At 41.8% G+C, this 25,985-nt stretch overlaps 1 protein-coding gene across 1 annotated transcript in view; it reads left to right on the top strand.

Moving 5' to 3' along the window:
- Nucleotides 1-25,985, top strand: part of ptprfa (protein tyrosine phosphatase receptor type Fa) — a 351,241-nt gene that overhangs the window by 113,468 nt on the left and 211,788 nt on the right. Inside the window, exons 5-6 of the mRNA XM_047374177.1 lie at nt 1,854-2,042; nt 22,204-22,221. Coding sequence (XP_047230133.1) covers nt 1,854-2,042; nt 22,204-22,221 — 207 coding nt within the window. The remainder of the gene's footprint in view (nt 1-1,853; nt 2,043-22,203; nt 22,222-25,985) is intronic.

Raw genomic sequence — 25,985 nt, 5'->3', positions numbered from 1 at the left:
CGGATCCAATCGACCAGAAGCCGCAGGCGGGCACCCGGACTCCCCTCCGTAATATGGAAGTGGACTGAGAACAACTCTCAGGCTGGCCAGGCGTCCGTGTCCCATCCGTCCGTGTCTTCTCTGGCACGTTAGATCCTGTTCGTGATGCCAAAATTGTTGTGGAATTTTCTTAACAACTGGAGAGAAGTTGACTCACAAGAAGAGAAAATCCGGACTTTGTCTTTCATTCAAAGGCATTCAGCGTTTGAATGACTCTGTCACCGAGCAAGTCAGTTAAGCAGAGCCCCGATCAACAGTTACACACAGTATTTATACCAAACATGACAGTGTTATCTCAACTTCAAAGAGTCTGTGTTTTATGGCCCAGACCCTCCTTGGGTTCAGAGGTGACAAAGTTATCTAGGAACAGACCTAACTACTCTTTCAAAGACATCACCCTAAATGATGGGTCTTAACCACTAAATGTCTGATAATGGCTTTTACAACTTCCTCCTCTATGTTCTGAGGAGTGAGGTAACCTAAAGGTCATACACTTTGGAACACTTAATAAAATAATTTCCATTACAGTGTTGATCGCTCTACAGACTCCATCCAACATCGCAGGCAGCTTTGGAATGCTTTGAACAACCGCCCACGTTTTGCGAATCACTCGATAAGCCAGGTAACCACCAACTCCAAAAAACAGAAATCCTGTTATCAAAAGTCCAAATATGTACACATTTTCTACGTCCGCGACCGACATCGTAGTCAAGCACACAATCTTCCACCGCCGCCAAGAATCCATTGTTAATCCAGAGAAGAATGTCCCGTCTGGGTCTCCTTTACCCTGTCTTCCCGGCGAAAATTTGATCAAATACGTTGAGAGTCCAGCTGACCAAACCCATAATTTACAAGTTTGGAGGATTTGCAAAGCAAGGCTCTGAGAAAAATACAGACAAAAGCAGGAGCTCTTCCAAAGACAATTGATCCTAGTTTGTTTTCCCTCCTATTGGTTAGATCCCGCTCCCGTCTGCTCCTGTTAATGTTTTATCCTGTACCGTCCAAATCACATGATCTTTACTAATGCTGCCTCCCATCCCGCGGGATTTGCACGGGAATCCCTTGACCCGTGGAATTTCTGAAAAAATGTCAGCTTTTACAGTTTGAATGTTCAGCTGTCTTTCTTTCTTAGATGAAGCCATTAAAGGAGCTATAACCACTAATGTTTTACTTTTCTTTCCCATAGAAAGTACTTCTGGCTCAGTGCTTCTGTGTTCGTTTTGTGTCTCTGCTAGGCTTTCTCAAACCCCAGTCAGTTGTGGCAGATGGCCTCTCACACTGAGGCCGGTTCTGCTGGAAGTTCCTTCCGGTTAAAAGGGAGTTTTTCTTTCCACTGTCGTGACATGCATGCTCAGTATTAGCAAAGTCAATGCCAGCGACTGCCCACTGTTGCTACATGCTCATCAGGAGGAGTGAATGCTGCAAGTCACTGACTCAATGCAATCTGCTGGGTTTCCTTAGACAGAAAAACTTTTTAACCAATTTGAATAACAAACTGAACCTGACTGCAGTGTTTGATAGTGTTTGTTAGGATTAATTGGAATGTATGTACCTCACTTGAAATCTGTATGATTTGATTGAATTGACTTTGTAAAGTTCCTTGAGACGACATGTGTTGTGAATTGGCGCTTTATAAATAAACTGAATTATGGAAGGAATAGTCAAGCAGTGCCCTAAAAACTAGATGTTACCATGTTTGAATTTCTTAGTGATAACTTAACAAGTTGGGGCAGTAAAACACTGGCTCCAGAATGTTAAAAGCATGGTGGTGCTAGTAATAGAATCTATGTCATGTTTACTTGTTTTTCTCACAGAGGACCAGATACCTGCTGGTTTCCCTAACATAGAAATGGGACCCCAGCTGAAGGTTGTGGAGCGAACAAATACAGCTACAATGCTGTGTGCAGCCAGTGGAAACCCAGACCCTGAGATTTTCTGGTTCAAAGATATGTTGCCTGTGGACTTCGGCAATAGCAATGGGCGGATAAAACAGCTGCGTTCAGGTGAAGCACTCTTTTCAATCCGTACAAATCTCACATTGGAATTTGTCATTAAGGGATTTAACTGCATCTTAGATCAGTGTCTATGGAGTACCAAACAGAATAATCAATGAAGATGCAAAATGTATGCAAAAGATAGTGATGTAATTTTTTACAAATATTTGTTGGCATGTAATTTCCAATACCTGTTTAAGTAAGAAAATCATAATCTGCTTGAGGGTTTAGCAATGTATTGAAAGTATTGTATTATTATGTGGTCCCTTTTGTTTTGTCATGAACTCTTAATTTGATCATATACTTTTTTTAAATTCTGTTAACACAGCAGCTAAATATGTTGACATATTAGATATTTTACCTATGTTTTAAAAAAAAACATTTCATGTTAGATTCAGTCATTTAGCAGGCACTTTTATCTAAAGGAGGATAAAAAAAAAGATTTAGGTCTTGGCGAAATAGACGAGACACAATTCCAGCAGTAAATTACATTAACTTAAGTCTTGGGAATTATTTGATGTGCACAACTAATCCGTTGCATTTCCATTGAGAAGTGTGAGGATGTTGATGGAGCAAATGTGTAAGTGTTAAATTGCAACATAAACAAAATCAAACATCTTACTTCATCCTCAAACAGTTTGACTGGATTGTCCGTCTCCTTCCCCCAAATGTCTGGTTTCCGTATCGGTCTGAAGTTAGTTTTAAAGTGGATATTTGACTGACATTCATTTTGTGGTTCATTACAAGGTGCACAATTATAAAAGAAATTGCAACAGAAATCAAGCATGTCAACGTGGGACATTGTAAATATTTGGCAGGCATTATGTGAAATTTTAATGCAGACCATCCCACTGTATTCAACTGGCTAATAAACTAGATGGTTGCTTCAATGATTACATTCAAACTGTATTCGCTTTTATAAACTGAAGTGAAAAGGGAAATACATTTTGCAAACAGAAAGAGTACTGTCTTCTGTCTGCTTTGGATAATACACTTTGGGCCAGATCTTCAAAGATTCCAAATTAGGATCACTAAATTGCTTGTGCAAAAAAAACAAATAAAAAAATTGCACATACAATAAGTGGGCATGTTGGATAACAGGTGCAAAAGCGAACGTGGCTCCAGAGGAATTTAGCTGGGGGACCTGTGGCTAATTTTGGGATGGGCCCAGTAAACAGTGTTTTATTTAATATAATTACGTAAATAAAAATTCATGTAGCCTCAATCTTATTCGTACTCGTCGTCTCCCACTTTATCTGGAACCGGGTCGCCGGGGCAGCAGACTTAGTAAAGACACCCAGACTTCTCTCTCCCCAGACACCTCCTCAAGGTCCTCTAGGGCAAGGCGTTCCCAGGCCAGGCGAGAGACATAGTCCTTCCAGCATGTCCTGGGCTGTCCACTAGGTGTCCTTCCAGTGGGCATGCCTGGAACACCTATCCAGGAGGCATCCGATACAGATGCCCGAGCCACCTCAACTGGCTCCTCTTGATGTGGAGGAGCAGCTGCTCTACTCCGAGCTCCTCCCGGATGGCTGAACATTTCACCCTATCTCTAAAGGAGGACCCGGTCACCCTACGGAGGAAGCTCATTTCAGTCGCTTGCATCTCATTCTTTCGGTCATGAACCAAAGTTCCTGCCTATAGGTGAGGGCAGGAACGTAGATCAACCGGTAAATTGAGCGCTTTGCTTTTCGGCTTTTCACCACAACGGACCGGCACAGCGTCCTCATTACTGAGGCGGCTGCACCGATCCATCCGTCAATCTCCTGCTCCATTCTCCCCTCACTCATGAACAAGACCCAAAGATACTTGACCTCCTCCACTTGAGACCAGAGCTCCCCTCCAACCAGAAGCCCTTTAAGCTCCGGGCCTCACTGTGTCCTAAATGGCTGAAGAAAAAGCTATTTGCCGTCGGCCCGGTCTCACCGTAATTTATACGGACCGGGGTGGGGCCCACACAGCAGGTGGGAACGTGGAGACAGATAAGCAGCTGGATTATGCGTAATGATGCAGCATAACAAATCCCCGTGTGCCACAAGCAACACAACAGAGGAGAATAACCACTGTTCACACGGAGGCTTAATGAAATACAGCTGCAGTGACAATAACAGCAGAAGTCACAAACCGTGGCTGATAATAAATATTATGGCACCCTGCATCTGCATGCAGGAAAAAGGGGTGACCCAATCATAAAATGCAACGTAATGATTATCATTCTGTCAGAACCCTGACAACACAATGAGTCATGGAGAAACCTGACCCATCTCGCAGGTAGAAACGAATAAATGAGCATGGAGATGACCATGAGGCTGCTGTGCAAATGTCCCCCACTGTCACTCCTCCATGCAGAGCTGTGGAGGAGGAAATCCGCCTGATTGAATAAGCTCTGAGATTCTCTGGAGAATCCAATCCAGAGGAAATATAAGCATGTGAAATATCCTCACATAACCAGTGTGAAAGGCGCTTAGCGGACAGCAGCTGACCTGCAGAAGTCTCCCTGTAATGCACGAACAGATGCTGGGGGCGGCGCAGTGATGCCGTGTGCCCTACGTAACATGAGAGCGCACGCACGGGAGAGAGGGGACGAGACGTACCTTCCTCCTCTGAGTTATGGGGAGCAGGATGGAAGACATTCAGAGTTATAACTCTCGACCTGAATGAACTTGTGATGCTTTTAGGTGTAAAAGCAGGGTTAGGAGCACAGCTGAGCTGTCGTCGCCCTGTGTGCTGAGACAGGACGGGGTGACAGAGGGCAGATAAATCGCTCACTCTCTTTGCAGATGTCAGAGCTAACAGCAGGGCTGTTTCAAATGACATAAATTTCAGTGGAGCCTGATCTAAGGGCTCAAATGGGGCTTTAACCCGTGCGCGCAGGACCAGCGCTAAATCCCACTGAGGGACTAGGGGGTGTGACACCGGTCAGTGTCTGCACATGCCTTTTAGAAACCGTTTCATCAGCGGTTGGTTAAAGGCTGTTCTGTCCCCAAAACCTTCATGACAGGAAGAAATAGATGCAGCATAAGTTTTAATTGCCCTGAAAACTATGTTCCTTTTCATCAGCTGCTGGAGAAATGATAATATGCAGGCCAGTGGACAGGAAATGGGATCCACGCCTTTTGTTGCACACCAACGCTCCAAAGCTTTCCATTTTGATGCGTATAAGGCTATAGTGGAAGCGGCTCGTGAGCCCTGGATTGTACGCACCACCTCCTGCCGGAGGCCGAGCTTCTCTAAGCGCTCCCGTTCAGTGGCCAGACCCAGAGCTTATCTCCGGGTAACTCCTGATCGCCCCTCCAGCAGGTGGGAACGTGGAGACAGATAAACAGCTGGATTATGCGTAATGATGCAGTATAACAAATCCCCGTGTGCCACAAGCAACACAACAGAGGAGAATAACCACTGTTCACACGGAGGCTTAATGAAATACAGCTGCAGTGACAATAACAGCAGAAGTCACAAACCGTGGCTGATAAAAGCCCCTCCTTCTTGGAGGAGCACATCCTCCCTCCACGGCAGCTGCCACGGGCTGCCTGGCAGCAGCTGCTGCAGATTTGGGAACCACGAAGCACCTCTGCGCTCGGGGACTACAAGGATCACTGATAGCTGCTCTTCGTAAACCCGTTCTAAGAGCCGCGGGATCAGTGGAACCGGAGGGAATGCGTAAAGGGGCATTTTCGGCCATGGGCTGTGAGTAAAAACGTCCACTCCTAACGGTGGATCCTCCCTCGGACTCAGTGAGAACCACAGCTGGCATTGTGCATTCTCCCCTGTAGCAAAAATCTGCTCCAGATCTGACAAATCAGATCGGGATGGAGGCTCCAGTCTCTGTGCCGGGGACCCCCCCTGAACATGATGTCTGCTCCTCTGTTCAGGACACCGGGGATGTACACTGCTCTGACGGAGTGCAGGTTGGTGCGCGCCCATACAGCCGCTGCCTGGCAATGTTCAGCAGCTGAGCCGAGCACACACCTCCCTGGCGATTTATATAGGCTGCTGCCACTCTGTTGTCTGTATGGATCAGAACATGCTGATCCCGCAGCAGCAGAGCGAAGTGCTGTGTCACCTTCCACACTGAGAAGCTCCAGCACATTTATGCGGAGAGACATGTGGTCTGGCCACTCTGCTCCCACCGCCTTTAAAGGCGTCTCATGTGAAGCAGTCCCAGTGGAACAACCACGTTGAGCTGCTGACATCATTCCCAGCAGTCGCATAACTGACAGGACTGTCACTACGCTGTGAGGTTTGACACGACAGAGAAGCACCGACAGTGCGTCTGCTCTCAGTTGTGATAATCGAGCTCTCATTGTGACTGAGTTTAACTCCACTCCAAGATAAACGATCATCTGGGATGGAAGAACTGAGCTTTTCCCCCAATTTATGGAGAAACCTAGTTTTAACGGATATAGCTGAGGATGTAGCTGCTCTGATAAGACTGATAAGACACAGGCGGATGGTGTTGGACATAGCTCGTGAAGTTAGTAAAAAATGGGAGACGTTGGCCCGGTCTCACCGTAATTTATACGGACCGGGGTGGGGCCCACACAGCAGGTGGTCATGGACTAAAGTTATCAGTGCTGCGCTCTCCGTGAAGGGTTAAACCCACTAGTGATGGCCTTAAAGGGTGAATCCTGTACAAAATAGAACAGAATCACTTCTGGATTGCTGTTGAATGTGGTTTAGTCATTTAAATAGTACTAAAAATAAATATTTCCATTCTTAATTATAATGGTGTGGTATATTATATCCTGTAAATACAGTAGTTTTAATATAACATATGTAATACACATTTTGATATTAAAATGTACCTGTGTAAAGTGAACATAATTATGATATTAAATTATGACTTGCTATTAAAATGACCTACTTTCCTAGACAATGCTATAATTGACTTGATAAATTGTTATTATTTTGTTTGAAAAACATATTTTAGTACAACATTGTCTATTAGACTTATTGATTGAACGTATTTACGCTATCAATGCGCCCCCTGATGTCTCCCTCTTGTGGAGACACCTTTTTTTTTCTTGTAATAAAAAATCCACATCTTTTGAAAACGTTTCTTTTTCCAGAAAAAAAGGTGATGAAAGACTGCATATGGATCCATTCTGTGATCAACACTGTATCAGTGTACAGCACAGAGAATCAAATGTTCAAACAAATTAAAATTTTTGCTCTGTGCCGTAATCTTTGCGCATGCTCAGAGCAGTCAAAATGGTTTTTCAACCTGGAAAGACTCACAAATGAGAGAAACATAGAGATGGCAATTAGAGGAGTTTATGAGCTGATGTTAGTTTTTTTTTTGCTGCTTGGACCCCAGTGGAAGACATGGATGCTGATAATGACATGAGCTTGAATATACATCTTAGGGTTAGAATTAGAGAAGTCTTCCCCCAACAATGGGCTGAGGACAGGGCCGAGGCTGAATATAAACAAAATGTTGATTAGCATGAATGATGTGCGATTGATAAGTAAATGGTAGATGATGAGATCAGACTAATATTAAGAGAAGATCAAACTGACTGAATGGGAAGATGTTGTGAGCCTGACAAGGCATGAGAAGCAATCATTTGAGCCTGAAGGAGTGAAAGGAGATGGACAGAGTTTAACGAGGCGTAGGATGGATGGAATAGCCTGCAAACACATAGAGAGTGATGAATGTGCCTGCTAAGGTATGAGAATGATGAAGTGATCCTGCCAAGGTGTAATGAGGTTGAGTTCTACCTGCTAAGGAATTGAGAATGATTAGTTGTGCCTGCTAAGGCATGAGAGGGATGAATTGTGCCTGCCAAGGCGTAGAGAGGGATGAGGCGTGTGCCTGACCAGGCATAGAGAGGGATAGTGCATGTGCCTGACAAGACATAGAGAGAGATTGATCTAGAGAGAATGAAGTGATGAGCAGAAAGGTGGAAGACCTAACAGATAACATCAGCTGACGGATGTTGGAGGACGGGGACCTTTAAGAAAATGAGGGAAGAGAATGAGCTTTGATAAAACGTTCTTACGATTATGGATAAGTTTAAACTGAAAAGGCCAACTACCACCAGTTATTGCAGAAGCTCCTACCTAAGAGCTGATACATTATTGAGCAGAGAGCACAGAATGGAAGTTTGGGCGGACATATGAAGAGAATGTTGAAGTCGACAAGCAGCCGAGTTGTTGTAGGGAAGCTGTGGAAACTCCTAGGGTAGCTGCTGAAGTGGCTGCCCCAATTCTGAATGAGTGACCTGAGAACTGACTAGGGGGAAGGTTGCATTGAACTAAAGTTTGCCTCGGAAATTTGAGGAACCAGGAGGCAATCATGGGAACTCCTTCTGGAGTGAAGAAAAGGGGCATGAAGGGTGAGCTGATTTGTGACGTTTGAGAGCAAAAGTGAACATGGCTTGGAAAGGACAAAACGGGCCATCAAGGTGAGCAATGAAAGTGAAACATGGACTTTTACCTTTGGTGTGTTTGAAGTAAAGTTTGAAATGGTCTGGATAGAACTTGAGATCTGAAAAGACAAAATCTCTAGATGGCAAAAATTAATTGGAAGGAGAAGTAAATTCGCTTAGTCTAAGAAAGCCGTAGAAGGTGAAGAAGGTATTGGAGAGAAGAGATTTGAAATAAGGTGGAAAAGGCCGTAGCGAAGGGTCATGAAGCGATTTTTAAGGAGAGGAAGTGTAATAAATCTCTGGGAGTCAGGCTGCGGAATGCAATGTTTTGCGATGCCTTTGAGGAGTTTAATGGCGTGATCAGTGAAAAGGTACAGAGTGAGCTCAGAAAGATGATCTTTAGAGAAAAATTGATGCCTGCTAATAGGCTGTAGGGGAGCTTGAAACAATGATATTCAAAACAATGAGTAATGAAAGATAGGACTGTTTGAATGCGAGCAGGGTATGATGGTATGTTATTAGCAAGGCAAAATTTTGCAAAGGTTTGCCAGTCAAAAGAATAGGATTTGAAAGTGGAAGGAGCTAGACCTGAGATACAGCAGTGTTTGACTGATTGCAAAAGAGGAAGGAGAGACAGGAATAATCTGAGTAGGATGAAAGTAGGCTGATGGACAGAGACGATGGAAGACCTGAAAATTTAAAACGAGACAAAGCATCAGCAACTGAATTAGAATAACCTGGAACATGACAGCAGGGATGATGAACTTATGAGTTATGGCCTGCCAGGATTCGACGGAGGTAAGAGCTACGTCCGTGAAATGACCTTACTAATATTGTCTGGTCATAAATTGTTTTGTAAGAGTTTGTTAATCTGCTGCGGCAGTAATGCAGTTAATGCTTATATTTTGAAAACACTTAGGCCTGGAAGGCACTGTAAATTGATTGTCGCAACTGAACAGAGCAGCGCCGACCCGGTATGCAGAGAGAAAGTGTGCTCACGATTATGACGGGAAAAGATATAGTTAAGATGTATCGAAACAGTGAATGGTTCCTTTTTTTCTCTTCTTTCCATTAGAGGGTGCTAGTATTCTTTTATACATTAGTCATGCTTAAGCGCAATACGAAGGTTTAGTAATTTCAATATCGTAAGTCACAGACGATTGAAATATTATGCATAGCGTTTATTTTGTTTAATGGTAGAGAGAAAATATAGAAGGCGATGGTTCCAAGCTTGGAAATATACGTGGTAAAACAGGGTAAAAGCACTCAAGGGAAAGATTGTCAACGATAAAAGGGGATTGTAATAATTGTAATGTAATAAGGTAAATAATTAATTTGTGGTATATAATAGGTTAAAAGCAGCATAGAGTTACTAAAGGTATTTACGTCTGTATATTTTTTAGCTCTAATGATGTGTTCACATGCAAGTGTTGGGACCCAGCCATGGATTTCAACATTAAACTCAGGAACGAACTTTTCAAAATAAAGTGCATTAACCTTCTTCTGACACAGCCAGGAATCGGGATAACTGCGGACTTCCTGTGACGCCACTGCCCAAATAAAAGCACAGTTGTTGCTACATCCGCTCTCTTCCACACGGCCTCCGAGAGGGACTGGACAGTGGAGACAAGTGCGCTGATGTCTCTTTGCTGGCAAAAAGACATAAACCTTCAACTGGATCCAAGAGTGTCATAAGATCACGCAGTCATATGCACCAGTTAAGTACGAGTGAATAACTGTTTGTGTATCCAGTATTCATTCATAAAAAGGGGAAATTAAGGTACAAGCATTGCTTGACTGTTCTCTCTGAGATCTGCAGAAGCAAACTGTCCCAGAGACGTTCCCTACAGAGACACAGTCTCTAAAGGCCAAGTGAAGTGGTTTCCCCTGCTTGAGAGAAGGATAACAAGTAGCCGCATCACCGTATTAATGTGTAGTGTGGTTGGCGGACAGAACGGGCTGTCTTTCATCCACAGCCACGGAGGTTAGCTAGCCGTTTGTTCACAGACCGGCCGACACAACAGCCGCCACTCCCCACAGCCAAAGAGGTTAGCTGTAGCTAACCGTTTAAAGACTGTGGATGTTTCTTCAAACGTCTCCACCTTGGACAACGTTCCTCACCACAGTTCATGAGTTTAAGTGAAGAGAAGATTGATCATAACGCGCCATCCGCGCTTATGCATTTTAACCCTTTTACTGACGGTATTTTAAAGGTGTGTTTGATTCTGGTGCTAAGCTATCAGCTTCTTTTGTTAGGTTTAACTGCTAACAGGTAAGAACACGTGCTTGCTGGTAAAGAATATTTACCCAGAAAGGTTGTTAGTTTTCAATCTAGTAAATAATAGTTCCCTAAACATTATTTTGCTAAACTTGATAACTAAGTAACCACCATTAAGCCCAATTTCTCCAGAAAGATTTGGGTCTTTTCCAAAATATTTCCTTGAATATTTTACCACTTCCTTAATAATATTTATTTGAATATTATTTCAATAAATAAAGGCATATAATGAGACACCGTTGAGAAATGGTCATCCAAAAGGTTGGTTTTATTCAGTAGATCATTCTTAAAACCTTATTTTATTAAAATAATATTTTATCTGATCTTGCATTGTGAATGGTTGTTTAAAGGTATGCTGATTATTGCCTAAGTTGGTTCCAAGACTAACTTAACTTCATTTCCAGATTCTTCAAGATAATCCTTGGTTCTCAAACAAACATTGCATGGTAATGTTGCATCACTCTTTTGGTCATGGTTCTCAATCATCTTTAATCAACTTGTTTATATTGTACATAGTCCATTAGTCTTCCCTATTCTTTAATTCTGCTTGGTAGTTTAGTTGGATTGTTTTAGCATAGTAAAGAGTTTGTTGATTGAAATATGTTTGACTTTGCGTTGACTTATTTTTGTTAATAAATTCTTGTATTTTAAGAAATTGTGTGAATTCATTCCATGTGTGTGCAGAGTTTTGCTTTTCAATAATGTTAGAGCTCATCTCACACCTTTGAAGGTCATACACTTTGGAACACTTAATAAAAGAATTTCCATTACACTAATCTGCTCAGTTTTAACTTTACACAGTATTACACATTCCATTCTTCAGCTTTCAGCATTTACTTTAAAACACAGTTACAAAACCATCACTTCATTCTTTTTACTCATGCTTCACTAATGATTAACGTTATATCTCTTTCATATATAGCTGATTGAGAATGTCAAACCTTAATGTTTTTTTATTTTAATTCTCAGTTCTTACCCACATTTCAATCATATATCTTTTTACTTAATGACCACAGATTACTGATTGCATTTAATACTTGTGAAAGAATGGAAAAGATCACTGATTGCATTTAATACTTGGAAAATCATCATACATCATTGGATACTTGTTGTTTATATTTCTGCAAAAGATAAGACAGATAATATGTGGCAGATAATATGTGGCTCCACACAGGCCTCTCCAGTCTCTCAGCTCCAGAATATGAGAACATGCTTGTTTCACTCCCTACTGCTTCAACTGTGTGTTTTAATAATTATTGCATGGATTACACATAAGGATATTTATTGTAATTTTTATGGAGTTAACTAAAGCAGTTACTAAATGTTGCATGGATTACATGGAAAGATCTCACCTTATTTTGACATAATGTAATTGTAAAAAACGGTAAAGAATTCTCTGTCCAGGGTGTACCCCGCCTCTCGCCCATAGACTGCTGGAGATAGGCACCCACTATGGAAGAAGCGGTATAGAAAATGACTGACTGACAGACTGAAAATTCTAAACTGAGGTAGATAGAGGTATTTAATGTAGAGACGTATGTGACAAGCAAAACTGCAGGGTTTATGAGATCACGGTGCTGTGTGCAGTCAAATTTTTTGAGGCATATTTTCATTTGTTTATTTTTGAAATTCTGTTTTTAAAGCACACTTTGGCCTAATGACTGAAGTATTTTGTTTGGTCACTGCTACTTCAGTAGCAACAGGTAATTAACTATTGCTACGCAACTCAATAAGCATCGCAGCTCAACAGGCGTCACAGCTCTGACGCCACCTGGAGTTTATAAAAACCCACTGAAGCAAACACTAAGGTGCCATTTCCAGCCATAGTATCTTGCCGGTACTGTGCGAGGAGGCAATCTCTGGAGAAATCGAAGCTCGTGGGGGGATTACTTTTCCTTCACATTGGCCATCCCCGGAAGAGCTCGACAAAGCTGGAAATCTGTCTGATATAAGATCAGAAGAGTCATATCCTGATCAAAGACTGTTAGACGCTATCCAGGCGCAAGTGAAAACCCATAGAGACCTTGGTTTCGAAGGAGATGAATTTCCTCATTTGTTCAGTCTACTGCAACAGTTCATCATATTCGCCGTTTTAGACAAAGCAGGAGAAGGCTAGTGTTCATCTCCATTGTTCCACTGTTTATGGCCTTTGTTTTTCCACTGGGTTCACGCCTCAAAGTTTTATGACCTTTGCTTTGAGACTAGCCCGCTATCAGCTAAGGGGCTGGCTGCTAGATGCTTTACCACCTCTAATCTGGCCTGGCTCTACCGTATAACAGTTGACAGTCTCTATCGAGATGCATTAACGAACCAAAGAAGGCCGTTTCTCAACCATGCTCCACTTTCTGAATGAATCCAAATTGTTATTTTATTCCCATTTTGTCCATAAACTGCTGGTTTTACCTTAATCTATATACATCTTTAATATTGATTGTTAATTTACCCCTTTTGTAGAATAGTGCATGCTATCTGAGTTATGGATTTGGTCAGCTGGTCTCTCAATGCAATTGATCAAATTTTCTCGACGAGAAGACAGGGTGAAGGAGAGCCCACTTGTCCGGAAGGGACGTTTTTCTCTGGATACACAATGGACTCCTGGCAGAAGTGGAGGATAGTGTGTTTGTCGATAATGTCAGTCGAGGATGTGGAAGATATGTATATAATTGGATGTTTGATATCAGGATTTCTGCTTTTTGGAGTCAGCGGTTACCTGGCATATTGAGAAATTTGGAGAATGTCAGCAGCTGGTCTGGCAATTGTGAGGCTGCCTGGCATGTGTGATGGGATCTTCAGGGCGATCAGCACTCAGACTGAGATGTTACGTGAGCTGAATCGCAGACTGGATGTGATCCTTACATAGGACCGCAGGCAGGTTGCGGTTCCTGGACTCAGGGGTGAAATGGGATAAATCTTGGAGAAAGTTGTTCGCTCGGATCTGGCGAAAGACCAGGAACTTGACTGTTTGGATTTGCCTTTGAGAAGCACCAGCGAGACTCTCAAGGCTGACGGAAAATTAAGAGTCAGCCTAACCCAAATAATTATTGTTTTTCTGAATCTGGCTCCCCTGCACGGCCTTGATGGCTCATCTAGGTGTTAGTAGGTGTTAGTAGAACTATGGCATTGGTTCAAAGGAGACTAATGCGATAGTTCTACTAACACCTAGATGAGCCGAACCCTTGCTGTGTGCAGCCAGTTAATTAATCGAGCTCGTACTGTAGATGGGACGTAGATACAGTTAGGTGGCCCATTGCCAGGATCGGGCTCCTGTTGTTGAGCCTTTAACAAAGTGTCCTCAATCTTCCGTCTAAGTGCCCCGACTGTCCAACTGGGCGATATGATGGGTGGAGGTTCCCTCACCGAATCGTCTGTGGCGAATTGTCTGGAGAGGGCATCAGGCTTAGTATATTTAGGTCCCGGCCTGGGACGTGGGTTTAGCCTTTTGGTTGACTGTAGGTAGGCCAAATTCTTGTGATCAGTCCAGACTTGGATGGGATGTTTGGCCCCCTCAAGCCAGTGGCGCCATTCCTCCCCAGGGAGGGCCAACTTTATCCCCAGGAGTTCTGTCACCCACGTCGTAGTTCCTCTCCGTATTGCTGAACCTGCGAGAATGCACACGGATGAAGTTTTCCATCTTCAGAGTTTGGCGATAGCACTGCTCCAACCCTGTTGTCCGATGCGTCGACTTCCAGGATGAATTGTCTTGCAGAATCCTGATGGACCAAGATGGGGGCACGAGAGAACTTCTCCTTGAGGGTACAAAAAGCCGCTTTGGATGACCAGGAAAAGGAGATCTTAGAAGAAGTTAGAGCTGTTAGAGGTGCAGCAATGAGACTATGGTCCTTGATGAAATGTCTGTAAAAATTGGCGAATCCCAACAAACGCTACAAAGATTTGCGTGAGTCCAGCACCGGCCATTCTAGTACAGCTCTTATTTCCTCTGGATCAGAACGTACTTGTCCACCCTCAAGGATGTAGCCCAGGAAGGTGACTGATGACTGGTGAAACTCACACTTGTCGACTTTTACGAACAGGCGGTTCTCCAGGAGATGTTGAAGAACTTGGCGAACGTGTTTGCGATGCTCCTGCATATTCTTAGAGTAAATCAGAATATCATCTAAATATACGAAGACAAAAATGTTCAAAACAATTCCTGAGGACGTTGTTGACCAAAGCTTGAATAACCGCAGGAGCATTACACAGTCCAAAAAGCATGACCAAATACTCGAAATGACCCAACGGCATTTTAAAGGCCGTCTTCCACTCATCCCCCTGGCGGATCATGACCAAGTGGTAAGCGTTACGAAGATCTAATTTAGAAAAAACCGTGGCACCGTAAATGGATTCAAAAGCAGAAGTGATGAGGGGAAGTGGGCATTTATTCTTAATGGTGATCTGATTTAAACCCCTATAGTCTATACAGGGATGCAATGAACCATCCTTCTTCCCTACAAAAAAGAAACCCGCCCCTAGGGGTGATGAGAAAGGATGAATAATACCTGCTGATAAAGAATCATTGATATGGTCTTCCATAGATTTCTGTCAAATCGATTCCTTCGTCCTCAGTGCTAGCCTGTGGGGGTAGATTTGGTGTGAACGCTGATCTTAAACAAGATGAATGGCAGTTAGCGGAGCAGGACTCTATACGACACCTTGACCAGTCTAGATGTGGGTTATGTTGTCGTAACCAGGGGAATCCTAAAACCAGAGAACCTTGAGATACTGGAAATATAAAAAATGATGTTTCTTCCCTATGATTGCAAGATAACAGTAGTTCCACTGGCTTGGTTTGTTGTGTTATCTGTTGTAGTCTCTTTCTGTCTAAAGCTAAAACTAAACGTGGTGATTCAAGGGACTCCACTTCTATTCCTGCCTGGTTTACCAAATCCAGATCTATGAGATTCTGTTCGCTGCCCGAGTCTATAAGTGCAGATAGTCAATGTACGCTGACCCACTAAAAGAGTCGCTGGTAAGCTGAATCTGGGGGCTTTACTATTCTGAGCTTGGTCCACCAACCCCCCCTTCAAAGCCGGTGGACCCTGTCTTTTAACGGGCCAGGGTAGGCAAGACAGGTTGCTACAAAATGATCTGCGGAACCACAGTAAAAACAATGCCTAGAAAATCTTCGTCTTTGTCTTTCTTGAAAAGATAAGTGGGTTCCTCCTAACAGCATGGGCTCGGGTTCGTAGATGATTGTTGTGATGAGGCCTTGACAACGGATGGAGAATTACTCCTTAACTGGGGGTGAAAATACAGGCAGGTCCTTCTCAAAATATTAGCATATTGTGATAAAGTTCATTATTTTCCATAATGTCATGATGAAAATTTAACATTCATATATTTTAGATTCAATGCACTCTAACTGAAATATTTCAGGTCTTTTATTGTCTTAATACGGATGATTTTGGCATACAGCTCATGAAAACCCAAAATTCCTATCTCACAAAATTAGCATATCATTAAAAGGGTCTCTAAACGAGCTATGAACCTAATCATCTGAATCAACGAGTTAACTCTAAACACCTGCAAAAGATTCCTGAGGCCTTTAAAACTCCCAGCCTGGTTCATCACTCAAAACCCCAATCATGGGTAAGACTGCCGACCTGACTGCTGTCCAGAAGACCACTATTGACACCCTCAAGCAAGAGGGTAAGACACAGAAATAAATTTCTGAACGAACAGGCTGTTCCCAGAGTGCTGTATCAAGGCACCTCAGTGGGAAGTCTGTGGGAAGGAAAACGTGTGGCGGAAAACGCTGCACAACGAGAAGAGGTGACCGGACCCTGAGGAAGATTGTGGAGAAGGGCCGATTCCAGACCTTGGGGGACCTGCGGAAGCAGTGGACTGAGTCTGGAGTAGAAACATCCAGAGCCACCGTGCACAGGCGTGTGCAGGAAATGGGCTACAGGTGCCGCATTCCCCAGGTCAAGCCACTTTTGAACCAGAAACAGCGGCAGAAGCGCCTGACCTGGGCTACAGAGAAGCAGCACTGGACTGTTGCTCAGTGGTCCAAAGTACTTTTTTCGGATGAAAGCAAATTCTGCATGTCATTCGGAAATCAAGGTGCCAGAGTCTGGAGGAAGACTGGGGAGAAGGAAATGCCAAAATGCCAGAAGTCCAGTGTCAAGTACCCACAGTCAGTGATGGTCTGGGGTGCTGTGCCAGCTGCTGGTGTTGGTCCACTGTGTTTTATCAAGGGCAGGGTCAATGCAGATAGCTATCAGGAGATTTTGAAGCACTTCATGCTTCCATCTGCTGAAAAGCTTTATGGAGATGAAGATTTCATTTTTCAGCACGACCTGGCACCTGCTCACAGTGCCAAAACCACTGGTAAATGGTTTACTGACCATGGTATCACTGTGCTCAATTGGCCTGCCAACTCTCCTGACCTGAACCCCATAGAGAATCTGTGGGATATTGTGAAGAGAACGTTGAGAGACTCAAGACTCAACACTCTGGATGAGCTAAAGGCCGCTATCGAAGCATCCTGGGCCTCCATAAGACCTCAGCACTGCCACAGGCAGATTGACCTCCATGAGCTGTATGCCACAATCATCCGTATTAAGACAATAAAAGACTTGAAATATGCTAATATTTTGAGAAGGACCTGTATTACCTTTCTGCTCGGGCTCTTCTTCTTTCTCTTATTCTGTTATTTATCCTGGTTGCTAATGAAATAACCTCATCTAAAGTAGGAGGCTCCTCGACCATAGTTAGTTCATCCTTTAGTGGATCGTCTAAGGCATGCAAAAAGGTCGTCTTAAGAGCTTCATTATTCCAGCCAGATGTAGCTGCCAATATACGGAATTCAATAGAAAACTCAGTAATGGGTCTGTGACGTTGTTTTAAGGCCCTTAAACGTCAGCCAGCACTGGATTTGTCTAATACAGGTGAAAAAGTTTTTCTAAATTCTTTAATGAAGTCATCAAAAGTACAACCGAACTCCCTGCAATCAGGTAAACCGGCTTCAGCCCACTGCAAAGCTTTGCCGGTCAGTAATCCAATTATATATGATGTCTTTACATTATCATGAGGAAAAGTGTGGGGGGACCGGTTAAACACCAAAGAACACTGAAGCAAAAAAAAACCCCCACAATTTCCTACCTCACCAGCGAATTTCTCCAGACTAGGGGATGTGACGTCACGAAAATGGGGTGACTGAAAGGATTCCGGAAACGCAGAAGCGCCATCTGGGGGAGTGATTGATGAAGTACCTAGCGTTTGTTATAACATGGTGGCGATCTGTTTTATCTGTTGGTTGGTTTGACGTTGCTGTTCTGTAAGGAACGAAGAGAGGATTCATGAAACTGGATCTGGTTAGCCTGTTCAGAGGGAGTTATCCTGAGTGCTTCTGCTAGGTCTTGTTGGCGAGTGTTCTGTCATTGTGTTCGAAATAGCTCGGACCCACATACAGAGAACACTCAGGAGGAGGAAGTAAAATAAAGATTGTTTATTGAAGATATAGTCAGGAACGGAACGGGCATATCTCACTGTAAGGAGAGAAGGAAAGAGAATGGATGAGTACGGGTAACGGAAGGAAAAAACGAAACTAAGAACAAATAGTTACTTTGATACTGAGATTGGCTTACTGAGTTATGATGGTCAGGTCGCCAGAGGAATGAGATTGAGGATCCAGGTCTTAAGCGGGTATATCCGTAGAGAGTTCACTTGGTGCTGTTCTGTGGAGCTCAGGTTACAGTAAACAAGTTCAATGTGCGGTGGCTTACGTTGGAGGGTGGACAGGGTACGCTTGTGGCTTGGCTCAGGAGACGAAGAGGACAGAAAGCTGCCATCACATGATAGGAATCCTCAGAACGAAGACAGGCTTGATCATGCAGAGTAACTTTCAGAAACGTAGTCCAGAAAACTCAGTGACATAGATCCAAAGCTTAGGCTTTCAAAATCTGCAGAGGAGCAAAAAACAAAGTTAAACGAGGTCGAAGTACGAAGCATAACTTGGAGTGTGGCTAGAGTTTGTACCACTGTGGCAAAACACTCGCATTGAAGTGCTGGCAGCCTCCTGCTTAAGTACTCCTCCTGGCAATCAGTGAAATAAGTCGAACCTGTCATAAGTCGAACCTGTCACCCAGTACACCTGAGAACTCCAGCACCACCTGAGAATGAGCACATGTAGCAAGCACAAAAACACAAACACAAACCCAAATCCTGACACTATTAATCTTTGAAGCAAATTATGTGGTTGCAGTAACACAACATTAAATTTTGCATGCAAAACAAACATGATTTACAATAATTATTACAATTATTAAAACAATATGTAGATTTTAAAAAAGGAAATCAGTTACCACGGAGTTAATTAGAAAACGTGAATTTAAGTACAGTATTTAAGGACAGTTATAATCAAAAGTACAAACAGTACCAGGTAGCAATAAAGAAGAGAAAGAATGGCTATATTAAAATACACTATTTTGCCAAAAGTATTTGTCTGTCTACTTTTACATGTACATAAACTTTGATGACATCCTATTATTACATGATTTTTTGATGGACCTACTGGTCCAGCAATGGCAACTTTATCTATTCAGGTTCAGGAGTGTGTTCATAGTTAGACGAGAAAACCAGAATTGCAGCCTCTGCTCCAATTCATCCCATAGGTGATCAAAAAGGTTGACGTCAGGACTCTGTGCCGGCCAGTATAGTTTCACCTCGTGTAACTTTATACACCTGCAGCCATGGAAGTGATTGTTATACCAAAATCCTATGATTTGGTGGCGGCGATATAGTGTAGGTTCCATATTTTAGTAAATAATCAGATGCACGTCAGGTGGATGGCCGTTTGATGCCTTGTTAAATACCTTGTGTAAAGCTCTCTGGCACTGGGTAACAAGTATCATATAAGAGACTCACATAATCGCCTTAAGTATAGTCTAGTCGAAAAAAGAAACACTTTCACTTTGCTTCTCATACTGGTCTGAATTGAGAATACATGTAATGTCCAAACTGGCTTGTCGAAAACAGGAACAAAACAAAAACCAGGTTTAGCAACATGGAAGGACTAGCAGAACTAGCAGTGAAGTGAACAGAATTGAACAAGAAAGATATATAACATAGATTATTCAAGCATAGAATCTAGGAATACTGACCTAGTAACTGAAACAACTTAATGGAAGACAATAGGACATAGACAACTGAGGAAATCTAATAGCAAAAGGAGCTGTTGTCATTATTTTGATTATATTATTTCATATTTAATTAAATAACAATTTGGTCTGTTAGGTGTTGGAAACTAATAACATTTCTGGACAGTTGATTCTTAACTAGCTATCATTAGCCATAACGCACTACTAAAATGGCAATGAGTCACATGTGAACCTCTGACTTTCCTGGCAGTAGCATCAGGCTGTTAGCAGTTGTAGTTGACAAAGGAAAACTTGTAGCTTTTCTTCACAGTCAAACATACACCTTAAAATACTATTAATATACAACTTAATGTGCGCATAAGCGCTGGCGGCGCATTATGGACAATTTTTGATTAAAACCACCTTTTAAATAAAGTTAGTTTTAAAACGCAATACAGAACAAATAACTAGCCACAGTAGAATATAAAATATCTATGTGTGTAACCTGTGTGCAGATATAGGGGAGTCAAGCTTAGGGAGTGAAGCATAGAAAATGCAAGGTCATAAATTGGTGAACGACAGGGGATTACCGGAGGGGGTGAAAGAAGATGTAGGTCATAAATTGGTGAATGACAAGGGAGAAAGGGCAGAGAGAGGGCAAGGTCGTAAATAGATGGAGGATGAAAGAGACAGGGGAAAGACAAGTGTACCAGAAGAAAGTAACCAGAAGCACTCCTTATTTGGACATGAGGAACAAGTTATACTGTTGCTGGGAGACACCCACAGACAGACTGATTGTGTATGTGTACTGCATAGCAGCGTGGGGTATATATAGGTATTGTGGTGCACCTCCAAAGGAGACAACACACAGACGTTTCCAGGTACCCGTGTAAGTGTGGTGTCTCCTCTCTGAATTCAGATTGGTTTTAATAAACTTGTGGAAACGTACAACTGATCTCTGACTGAGGATTGTCCTCTGGGGTGCCAAATAAAAAGAGTCGATGAGAGGTGAGGAGTGATGTAAGAATTAACGGACGGCCAGTAAAGTTTTCCTACCTCGACACCACATAGCTGAGAAGTCTGTTTACATTAGCTGAACAGACAGCCTGCTAGCACTTAAATAGCTGAGTTTTCTCAACACAAACAGCAGAAGCAAACATCATAAAATAAACAGTATTTGGATTATTTTATCATCAGATTATTTTTTTCTGCCCACACACCATCTCTTACGTAAACCGTTCTGAAGAAGGGATGTCCTAGAGCATAAAGTTGAGGAGCGAAGTTTTCCGGTCTGATCCAGCCTTATGGTGGTAGAACAAGGGAACTAGCAGCTATTCTAATTAGCAGCGGGGTCCCGCTGCACCAGTGTGCAGTACTGCAGTCCCAAGAGGACCCTAACCCTTTTTCTCCACGTCGTGGGGGACACTGCTTTACTTGACGTTCTGGAAGTCAGGGTCTCTGCTGTTGACAGGCTTGTCTTAATCACCCCTCTCATATGAACACTAGATTATTTGATCCAGCAGATCATACCTAACTTTGTGGTTGCTCTTGATTGGTGAGTATTCAACCGTTAGATTGTAGTTACTTTGAATCCAAGTTGAAGAGTACTATCTTCCCATCAAGGAGACATTCAAGCGCAGTGCCTCATCCTGTCCAGCTCTCGGGTGAGGTCTGGGTGGAAGAGACTGGCATGTTTGAACAAGGTGTTTTAGACTGAATGACGTCAAGGGGAGTACGGCTATGACTCCTCCTCTTCTCAGCTGGGTTAGACGTAGATTGGTGTAATTAAAGGTGCAGAGAGGTTCATACCAGCCTTTGATTCTGTACAGTTGCTGTTCCATCAATGATTTAATCCATGACTGGGGCCCAACAGAGCTGAAAAAATAAAATAAAATGGAAAGCAAAAAACTGACAAACCCAGAGCAGTTATCACCTAGTATTAACACAAGACATAAATGACTCAATGTCCAAAACCAAAGATGACACAGAAATACAGAAACAGAAGTGGCATGGAAAGAGGAATGAAAAACAGTTTTGTACACAAAACAGACCACAAAATAAGAACTCGGACCTACAGGGAGAATCGTTTAGCCTACTATAGACCGCGAAATTAATTTAAACTCAAAACAGAATCCTAGCCTGTCATAAAAGACAAAGTACAAAACAGAAGTACAAATCAAAAAAGTCATAGACATTATACAACTTGTACTGCATCCATTGCTGATACTTACCTCTTTTTCTTTTTGCTTAAAAAATGAATTGTTGTAAAACAATATAAATCGTAAATTTGTATGAAATGTTTTTTGAAGAATAAGGCTAGGAGCTTTCTCTTGCTTTTCCTTCTTGTTTACGTGCTGCTCTTGTCTTTTTCTCTTTTCCCTGCTTTCTGTTTTCTCTTAATTCTAATGGTTCTTTATCTTATTTACATTTAAAATACCTCACAGGTGGTACACCAATAAGAGGTAAGAATTCCAGGTAAAAAAAGAAATGTCACAAAACATCTCCTGTCTCTGTCACTGCCACTCCTCTTTCATTGCCTTCCTCCTCTTCATTTCGGTTCGTCCTCATTTTCTCCTATTTGTCTTCATTGCCTGCTCTGACACATTGTCTGCCTTCAGCACACAATGTTTCCAATAGGTTTATGGTAAGATTAAAACAAAGGGCAACCGCTTTGTTGTCTAATACACACTAGACAGAAATAAATTCCCCTAACAGAAATACGTCATACCGGAAAAAAGAAAATGTATTTTGGAAGCACTCTGAGTGATTTGATAGATGATAGAAAATTATTACTATTGAAGAATACCCTTCCCTTTCCTCTCATCTCTGACCCATGTTGTGGTCACATAAAGTGACTGAAAATGCAAAATGTAAAATTAATAAACAAATGCAAACCGATTTTCTTTTTACTTCCACTTAGAACACTGCAGAGTTTTGCATTAAATCAACTTATGATTTCCTCGTTTTACAATTATAAACTGTTTTTAACTTCATTTTTTTACATACAGCTATGGACTGGGCTCTTGTTAAACTGATATTCCCTTAATTATTATGGTGGAATTATAGGTTCTTAAAGAGTAGTGACTTTTAGTCTTTCCACAGTACTTGGTACTGTAGACATTAAAACAATACCTTCCTTGATTCATTAACAAAACCCTCTGATTGTTTGCTTTAAAAAAATGCATAATGGCGTAATATTGATTTGTTTTATTTTATATTAGTGCATGGCTTTTAGTATTTTCCTTTTGGAATTAATGCTGTCAAACTTAAGTTTCTCATCTCCTCTCTCCTTTTCTTAGTTGACATATGGTATGATCTTATTAAGCCTTTATTATAACCCCATATATTTATCTAAATTTGTAATTATTTACAAAGTATTTGTAATTGATTTATAGTTGTTCACATTCAACATTCAAAACTCTCAATCAAAAATAAAAATGTGAATTATTTGTCTAGCACCCTTTAAAAATGTAAACATGCCAAACACTATTCATGGCTGTATAAATTGAAAAACCAGATGGACAGGTCATAATTAGCAATACATGACCTAATCCCAAGCATGAAGTGCCAAGCTGCTTGTGCTAAATGTGGGCTAAAGTTTGTACAGACATTAAGCAGGGCTATGTGTAAACCATTGCTCAGGAGGCGATTCATTCATTCTCCCCTTTTTCTTTGCAGTTGCTCTTTTGTTATTTTTAAAGTTATGCTATGCTATATTTCAATATTGTATTTAGAAATTTGTCAGGTTTAACATTGTCTTCCCCATGCCTTGTTTAATTCATGTTAAAATTTTTGCAGTTTTCAGATGATGGCGCTTCAACAATTCGAAGCTTCGAAATTCGAAAACTAAAATCTTCCTTTACTTTCATAGAAATTATTGTGTCTCTGTGATGAAAACTACCTCAAAGGTCTAAGGTTTTTTTCGGCTTAATTCATTCATAGGTCAGAGTTAAATGGCCTAATTAACTGACAGACTATGAACAATTGTGGTTCTGGACTGAAAGTTATTGGGAAAGGAAGACAAAAACAAAAAAAGAAAAACATTAATATGGCCTTTAGAACCATTAGTCAAGACTACATTAAAATATTACAAGCTTGGCCTTTAGAGATTGTTTGAAACCTTTGCAGAGTTCCTTATTTTGAACCTAGCAATGCATAAGGGTGAACAGACAGTTGAAACCAGATATATACAGGGGTTGAACAATGAAACTGAAACACCTGTCATTTTAGTGTGGGAGGTTTCATGGCTAAATTGGACCAGCCTGGTAGCCAGTCTTCATTGATTGCACATTGCACCAGTAAGAGCAGAGTGTGAAGGTTCAATTAGCAGGGTAAGAGCACAGTTTTGCTCAAAATATTGAAATGCACACAACATTATGGGTGACATACCAGAGTTCAAAAGAGGACAAATTGTTGGTGCAGGTCTTGCTGGAAAATCTGTGACCAAGACAGCAAGTCTTCGTGATGTATCAAGAGCCACGGTATCCAGGGTAATGTCAGCATACCACCAAGAAGGAGGAACCACATCCAACAGGATTAACTGTGGACGCAAGAGAAAGCTGTCTGAAAGGGATGTTCGGTGCTAACCCGGATTGTATTCAAAAAACATAAAACCACGGCTGCCCAAATCACGGCAGAATTAAATGTACACTTCAACTCTCCCGTTTCCACCAGAACTGTCCGTCGGGAGCTCCACAGGGTCAATATACACGGCCGGGCTGCTTTAGCCAAACCCTTGGTCACTCATGCCAATGCCAAATGTCGGTTTCAATGGTGCAAGGAGCGCAAATCTCGGGCTGTGGACAATGTGAAACAGGTATTGTTCTCTGATGAGTCCACCTTTACTGTGTGGAGAAGCCCCAAAGAAGCGTACCACCCAGACTGTTGCATGCCCAGAGAGAAGCATGGGGGTGAATCAGTGATGGTATGGGCTGCCATATCATGGCATTCCCTTGGCCCAATACTTGTGCTAGATGGACGCGTCACTGCCAAGGACTACCGAACCATTCTTGAGGACCATGTGCATCCAATGGTTCAAACATTGTATCCTGAAGGCGGTGCCGTGTATCAGGATGACAATGCACCAATACACACAGCAAGACTGGTGAAATATTGGTTTGATGAACATGAAAGTGAAGTTGAACATCTCCCATGGCCTGCACAGTCACCAGATACACTTTGGGGTGTTTTGGAGGAGCAAGTCAGGAAATGTTTTCCTCCACCAGTATCACGTAGTGACCTGGCCACTATCCTGCAAGAAGAATGGCTTAAAATCCCTCTGACCACTGTGCAGGACTTGTATATGTCATTCCCAAGACGAATTGACGCTGTATTGGCCGCAAAAGGAGGCCCTACACCATACTAATAAATTATTGTGGTCTAAAACCAGGTGTTTCAGTTTCATTGTCCAACCCCTGTATCTACCCTGTATAAAAACATATGTGCAAACATTTTTTTCTCAACTTTTGGCATAAAGTCAGATAAAACATTCCCTGTTTTAGGGTTCTATTTGCAAAATGCCAGAATAACGAGAGATCCTTTTTTAATGTTTTTTAATAGAAAGCGTTACTTTCTTCAAATTCAGAAGAATATTTCCCTAGTATTTAGTATAATTTTGGGTATCCCTCTACAAACATCTCGCAATAGTTAGCTGTAGTTTTGGACCAATTCTTCTGACAGAAGACAGGCAGTCCAGGGTTTTGGACAGCCTGCATATATATACAGTAAATATACACACATATACATATATATATATATATATATATATATATATATATATTCTTTTTTGATGTGCTCATAAATTTTCAATGAAACTGATATTAGAGCTTTGTGATGGCTACCTTGAATCATTAATTGAATCTAAAGCTACATTTAATAATTTGTTGTCGCAAAGGCACTTTGTATCTGAATTTGCCTCAAATTCAGGAAGTGCTACATCACTTAAACTTAATTGATTCATTCAGTATTTATATTGTGGGAAATTTCCTTGTGCAGGCACTTTTAATCTGCACACAAATGCCACTGGAAATAAAAGAAATCCCCAATTGGACTTCTGGCTTTCAACTATTTCAGTCAGATACTTTTAGGTTGTTGTAAAATGACTGTTAATTTTGTAAGAATGAAAGAATATTAAAATGATGTCGGGTAAGTTTTCCCTTTGGGTAGAACTCATTAGAAAGAATGTATGTAAAATGTGTCAGATAAAGCAAAATGTAGTATGTTTTAT

Source organism: Girardinichthys multiradiatus, chromosome 9 (assembly GCF_021462225.1).
Source record: "Girardinichthys multiradiatus isolate DD_20200921_A chromosome 9, DD_fGirMul_XY1, whole genome shotgun sequence".
Classification (NCBI taxonomy): Eukaryota; Metazoa; Chordata; class Actinopteri; order Cyprinodontiformes; family Goodeidae; genus Girardinichthys; species Girardinichthys multiradiatus.
Note: the sequence above shows the minus strand (reverse complement) of the source record. Positions and strands in the feature narration are given on the sequence as shown.